General features: G+C 43.0%; 1 protein-coding gene across 3 annotated transcripts in view; it reads right to left on the bottom strand.

The window, feature by feature from the left end:
• NDFIP2 (Nedd4 family interacting protein 2) overlaps positions 1-1,136 on the bottom strand; it is a 45,981-nt gene extending 44,845 nt beyond the window's left edge. For all 3 annotated transcript variants that reach the window (XM_017837203.1, XM_017837204.1, XM_017837205.1), the window contains exon 1: positions 996-1,136. In XM_017837203.1, coding sequence (XP_017692692.1) covers positions 996-1,031 — 36 coding nt within the window. In that variant the 5' untranslated portion in view covers positions 1,032-1,136. The remainder of the gene's footprint in view (positions 1-995) is intronic.
• Between the last annotated feature and the right edge of the window lie 5,866 nt (positions 1,137-7,002).

The following is a 7,002-nucleotide window of genomic DNA, read 5'->3' as shown; positions in this document are numbered from 1 at the left end:
ACAGACAGCAGCAAAGATTTCAGACTTCCATACCTTTAGATCGACAGCAAAGCCATCAAGTACAAGGAACTAAAGGATAAAATTGAAGCTTCTGAGGACACTGACTGCACCTAAGTCATTTTCCCACCCAATAATCAAAAAAAGCTTATATATTTTGGGTATAATTGACATTAAACTGCAAGAAACAACCAGGGCAGTCAATTCGGGCAGGAGGAAAATCTTTACATCCTAAACGATTATTTCCGGAGTGAAATTCAGGAACGAAAGAACGGGCATTTAAATTGGTCTCGGTGAACTGCAAAGCACTGAAGACTGTTCTTAAGGCAGTGTGCTCGTATATGTGCATACGCACACAGACACAGAGCCCGGCTGAAGGTCAGTCTCCTGCATTTTACAGCTCCCTCCATCCAACCTTCATCCAGGCCTTACACTCTGCCCTACGCCAGACAGCTACGGGCTATTAGAAACCACAGGGTTTCAGAGCCTCGCTCCCCGGCACGTACTGACCAGAGACAACTGACGCTGCCCTTCCGTAGCCGCTCCGCACCAGCCCAGCGCGCATCGCTGTCCTGCTCCGGCCGCTCTCCCAGGAGCCACCACCCCCTCCCCGGAGAGGAAGGCGCTCGGGAAACCCCGCCGCCCCCGGGCCGGGACCGAGCACTGCGGAGAGCCGCGGGAGGGGAGGGGGTGCGGGCAAAGGCGGCTTGCCGAGCAGGCCGGGCAGCCGCCCCCTCCGGCTGCCGGGGGGGCGGGCGGGGGCAGCGCCCACGGCCAAGCAAGGCCCGGCTGTCAGACCCCGCCGCGGGACGGGGCCGCGCTCGGTCCCGGTCCGGCGCTGGAGGAACGCCGGAGATCCCTGCCAGACCCCCGAGCATGGGAGTTGCGAACCGGGGGCCGGGACCAAAGGGCGCCCCGGTCGCACCGCGCCCGCTGCGCCGGCCCGAGGGGGCGGCGGGAGGCGAGAACCGGGGCCTTCCCGGGGGCTCCGCACTCACCACTTGGTAGCGGCTGGCGGGCTGGTGGTGATCCATCCTGGTCCGGCGCGGCCGCAACTCCTCCGACCCAGCCCCGCGTCACTCGGTCCTTCTTTCCTTCCCTCCCCCGGCCGCTCGCCCGGCGCCGCCGCCGCCCCGGCCGTGCCCCGCTGTGCCCGCCCCCGGCCCGCCCCCGCGGCGGCGGAGCCCGCACAGGCACCGCCCCCCGCCCGGCCCGGCCCGCCGGAGTGACAGCCGTGTTCGCTTTCCCCAGGGCTGGGGCGTCGGTCCGTCTCCGCTTTTTGCTTCTGCTTCTTCTCTGCCTCTTCCTCCTCCTCCGCTCGGCCGCGGCGACGCTCCGCTCCCCGCGGTTCTCTCGGGGGTGCTGAGAAGGGGTCGTTGTCATCTTCTTTCCCGGCTCTGTCCTGTGAGGCTGTTGCGTACCAAGCCCAGGGCCTTGCCTGTATATTTGTCATCACGGGGCGAGAAGAAGTACGATATGGCACAGAAGGCATCTAGGGGACCCGGAGAAAGATTTTGAATAGGCATCTACCTCAAGTAATTAATGGTCATGAGCCCCTTTGCCTGCTGTCCTTGTGAAGGCAAAGCACCGTTCTGTGACAAGAAATGTGATTTTCTTCTCTCTTCCTCCTAAAACTCTAAATGTTTAGATGCTTATGGCCTCCTGGAATAAAACCAGTGAAAAATGCCTTCACCCATAAAGGTATATTAGAGGAGGCTGACTCATTTCTAGATTCCCAGGTTGCCAGATGTGTAGCTGTGGTAGGCAACAATTTCAAAATAGCCGTAGATGCAGGTCTTGGCAGCGGTGGAGTGTTTGTCTGTGATGCAGCATAACTGATCTTCAAGGCAAATACTCTCATGAAAGTGGCTTCTCGCTCTCACTAATGACCAGCATGCAGAACTTTACCTTGCAGCCCAGGTCATCACCTTTACGTGGGCTGCTTGCCAGCATGTAGGCTGACCTGAGCAGCAGGGTAAAGTGGTGGTGTACAGGCAGTCATCACTGATGAGCTGGCTGAGGTCTTGAGGGAGTGGAATTAAGTCCCAATATGTGTGCATAGGAGGGCAGAGAAGTGGAGAGTGAGCTCGCAGTTATGTTTCTAGATGGGGGTGGGAGTGAAGATAGGATTATAAGAGAGGAGGAGGTGGAAGCGTGAGACTTTGTGTGTGTGCCTGGGACCTTGCTTGCAGCCTGTATCTAGCTAATGCAGCAGTTACTACACCTATGAAAAAAAAAGTTTGAAAATTTCAGGCTTATCCTGTTTGTTGCATTTGCTATGTTCCTGTTGCACATCAAAAGCCCTAGCAGTTAGGAAACAAACTTGGCATAGAAATATAGGTTAGAAATGGATTAATGTTATTATTTTCCTAACAGGATTTTCTCCTTTTGCCTCTTTACTTCTATACATAATGAATGTTTCTATGTTTAATTATTCTGTCTTAAAAGGAACAGTTATTAGTAAGGGTCATCTTGAGTTTAAGAAAGTTTGTACAGAGTATTGCAGTGTGCTTCAGCTACCAAATAGAAGAAAATCTCTTAATTATATTGCCAGATTTCATGGGATGTGAAAATTGGACCATTCATGTAATCAGTGTAATCAGTTTAACTTCTAGCATCTTCTATATTGTTAGCAACAAATATCTCCAAAGTAAACTGTTTCTCAAGTGTTACATGTGACATCTCAGCCCAACAAGTTGTCACCTGATCTCCATGGGTTTTTAAGTGTTGTATCTCAGTTCTGTGGAATACACTGTCCTAGAAACTCTGACTTGGGCTATAGTTAATAGCTGCCAAATGGAATTTGGCTTGGTAAAAGAATCAGTAGAGACAGGGGTAGATTTAGCAGAGATACTAAAGTTGTGTGTGGAGAGCGAGTTTCATACTTAGGGACAAATTTTGGATGGGTGATACACCTTATATACAGAGACCCAACTTCTTTTTCTTTGGGAATATTATCAGTGTACTTATGGGACATATCAAAACAGGCCATGTGACTAATTTAGGCTTTAAATATGTCCTTCTTTGGTTCTTATTCTTTCTGGAACATTTCAGGGTTTTTTTAAAGTTATGTAATTGGATAGGAAGTTATGTCATTGTACTGGTAAAAGGCTAAAAGAGGAAGGTCATGCATTTCTTTCAGATCTTTGTATTTTCAAAATAGTGTTATCTGTATATTTTAACTGGTTCTAGAGGTTTTGATTATGGCATAATATTAATCCATAATGCAAAGTAATTGGCAAGCACTAGGGCTCCTTCAAATCAAAGAACCACAGAATCACAGAATGGTTGATGTTGAAAGGCACCCCTGGAGGCCATCTGGTCCAACCCTTCTGCTCAAGCAGGGATGCTTACAGCAGGCTATCCATAACCAGAGAGGTTTCAAATATCTCCAAGGATGGAGACTCTACAAGCTCTCTGGGCAACTGAAGTCAGTGCTCAGTCACCATCACAGTAAAAAAAAAAAAAAAAAAGTGTTTCCTGATGTTCAGAGGGAGCCTCCTGTGTTTCTGTGTGGGCCCATTGCCCTGCTTGTGTCACTGGGCACCACTGAGAAAAGCCTGACTCCATACTCTATGCACCTTCCCTTCAGGTATTTATATCCATTGATGAGATCCCCTCTGAGCCTTCTCTGCTCCAAGCTGAAGGGTTCCAGACCTTAGAGACTTTCCTCAAGGAGAGATGCTCCAGTCCCTTCATCACCTTGGTGGCCCATTGTTGGACTCTCTCCAGTAAGTCCATATCTCTCTTGTACTCTCTTGTACAGAATATATATTGAATGTAAGAAATGTTTCTTTCAGAACTTTTCAGACTTTATTACTTAGATGAACAAGTCCTGTTGACTAAAACACTAATGCTAGTTTTAAGATTTACTTTTTCAGTTTGACCTTCTTAAACATTAAGGGTCTACAATGACAGTAATGGTTAGCACTGTTTTCTGGATCCTGCAGAAAAGTGGTTTTTTGTCAAAGAACTGTATTTAAAGAAACAGTAATAGTGCTCTAAATAGCATGTAGTGAAAATAGTTTTAAATTTACATTTAAAAGAAAGTATTGCTTCAGATTTGTTTTAGAAAAAAAAGAAACTTAATTGCTGTTAGTCAGCAAGTTTACAACAGTTTAAATTTTGCTCCGCTATGAAAATGAGCCAAGAAAAGAATCTTCTTGGTAATAACAGTTCTTGCAAGCACAGTTCTGTGAAAAGTTGACTTGAAGGATAGGATCTGAATTCAGACAAGTCTGAACGTAATTGCACAAAGGCAAGCAGTGCAGGACTGTTAGCAATTTTAATCTTGTTTTTCATTCATTATTCAATCAGTAGCCAGCAAATAAGAAAGCAAGGTATTTATCTTTACATTTATTCACCTGCATAAGCCTATTCAAATTTTTAAAGTTTCTTATGAACTTATAGAGTAGATAGATTTCAGAACTAGATTAATTTTATCTTAATAAACATACATAAAACCAATACTGCATGTTTATACTATTCTACAATTTTATACTATTTTAAGTAAATGTTACACTTACTGTCATATTTTGCTTGCTGTACCATATAAAGAATTTAAACTAAAAGCTGTACATTCCTATCCAAAAACTGAAAAAAAAGTAAAATTTCGGGTTTTGTAGCTTTGTTTTACATCTTTAGCATGTGTTTTTAAACCTCTGATACAGATGATGTCAGTGGGAAATAAATAATTTTTTCCTGGTGTAAATCTAGTGAAATTAATGTACCTAATTTACTCATGGACAGACCTGAAAGCAGGCTGTGAATTCACTGACTGTATTTGTTTTCCTCACTGTTTTCAAATTCCTTTCTTAAACTATTTGGTTTTAATTCCATGTTCTTGGTTACACAAACTGCATAAAATTTGTGATCTCTATATGGGCTTAGATAGTTACCTTAAGCAGGAAATTGGCTTAAACAGACCACTGGAACTGAATTTCTTAGTAAGAAACAGGAGGAGGTTGGCTTGGTTTTCTTCATGTTTTCTTCTCCTTTTTTTAGGCAACGTAGGCAATGCCAGAGCCATCATTAACAGGAACACTGGGCTATTTTTAAGATTTCATAGCTGAATACAGATTTTTGATTATATTGCCATCATCTTCGTTCAGTGTCTATATACGTGTGTATAGTCTTACAAGTCTGGTCTTTGGGTACGTCCAAACACCATGCAGATGTATCTGGATGAGCTCTAAATGTCATTACTGCAACACAGAGCTCAGGTTGGGAAACATCTCAAATATTTTCCTTGGTCTAGGACAGATTTTGCAGCCTGCATGGATCTCTATACGGCCACAGCTATTTCCTGTTAAGTCACAGAGACAGTTTTGAACTAGTTCAGGTATATTCTGACAAGCTCCTCATAGCTGTGCATAAAACAGCTGTACTGTAAGCTAGTAGCATAGATCCCTTTGTTGTCTCTCTTACAACTTAGATTAATTACCTTTGCTGACCACAAGCATGATTAATGCAGGGGACCATAGAAGTGAAGTAACATCATCTTCTAAAAAGGCATAGCTGTGCTTCAGACAAATTCGGGGAGCCAATGCTGTTAGCAGCAGTTATAGCTTCTTCAGTATAGCTCAGTGGTTTTGCAGGGGGAAAAAAAAGAGCATAACGAGCTGCCACTGCAAGGAGATTGCTTAGCCAATTTTGTGGAGTAAGCAGTGAATCTAGAGGAAATGGTACAGAGTCCATAAATAAAGACTGGGGCAGTGTCTTGTCTTGGGAGTGCTTGTCTCTCTGAGTGGATTCTTCTTAAAAAGTTGTATTTCCACATAATGTGACACAAACTGGGTTTTGTTATGAGGAATGAATGCAGAGGCTGCCAGAGGAAGGTCTAACAGTGACTAAGAAGGATCTGCGAAGTCCCACCTTTTTGGAGAAGTAAGTGTACTTTGAGAGAAGTCCGTTCAAAGCAGATGAATCACAGGAGTAAACACATCAGTGTGTACCAGTTTGATGTTGTTTTCTTTAAAACTAATTTGTCTCTTAAAAATCTATGAGTTTATAACAATTTTTTTTAAAATCCCTTGTAAAATAATATAATAATTTAAATATTTGTGAGTAATGAACACTGATGGTGGACACTACCTAAAAAACCCCTAAATGTAAAAGATGAGAAGTAACTAGAATTTTTTAAAATTTATAAGGCCTAGTTTTTTCAGTGTGTTTTCAGCTACAGATCTGATGTTAAACACCTGATCTTGACAGTTGCCAACATGTGCTATTATGTAAATATACAGTGTTTAACAAACAAAAAAAATCCCCATGTGGCTTTCAAGTTTCTGTTTAACAAGTGGGGTTGAATGGAATGTGCAGAAGTCAATCAGAGTCAATAAAACCAATGACAGTAAAGTTGAAATACAGAATAAAGAATGTAAATATACATCAAACTGTGAAGGAATGTGGGAAATATGTGAGAAAATACCTCCAGTTAGAAAACAAAGAACAAGAAAACAATCCCCAAACCCTTGAGATATGTTGGGAGGAAAAATAGAGGAAATGGTAGAAAATACAGACTTCTGTAGGTTTAGTGCACTGAGAGTCAATACACATGCAAGAAGAAATCCAATGCTGTTATGAAGTCTTATTTGGACAAGACATTTCCATTCTGATCTTGGCGATACTTGTCATTTTTGTAATATCACTAAGGTATGATTAGGTAGAAAGCAGTTTTAATATGTATTCCTTAGGAAAAAGGATATTCAATCCATTAATCCATTTATCTGAAAGCTATGTTGTTTTTAAATTGGTTGTACGCAAAAAAAAATCTCAACAGTTAAGGCCTTGATACTCTCTGAAAATCATTTTTTTATAGAATTAGAAGAGGAAAGACCAAGTAACTCCATGCTCTTGCAGTGCCAATATTGCTTTAAAGTATTAACTGCAATGCATTGTTTCTGTCCTACAGGAAGAGAGAGAAGCAGAATATATATTCATGGTAAGTTACTACTAGGTCACGAAGTCTAATGTTGGCATTTCTCCTAACACTTATAACACAAT

This window comes from Lepidothrix coronata, unplaced genomic scaffold, assembly GCF_001604755.1.
Source record: "Lepidothrix coronata isolate B3197 unplaced genomic scaffold, Lepidothrix_coronata-1.0 Scaffold295, whole genome shotgun sequence".
Lineage (NCBI taxonomy): Eukaryota > Metazoa > Chordata > Aves > Passeriformes > Pipridae > Lepidothrix > Lepidothrix coronata.
Note: the sequence above shows the minus strand (reverse complement) of the source record. Positions and strands in the feature narration are given on the sequence as shown.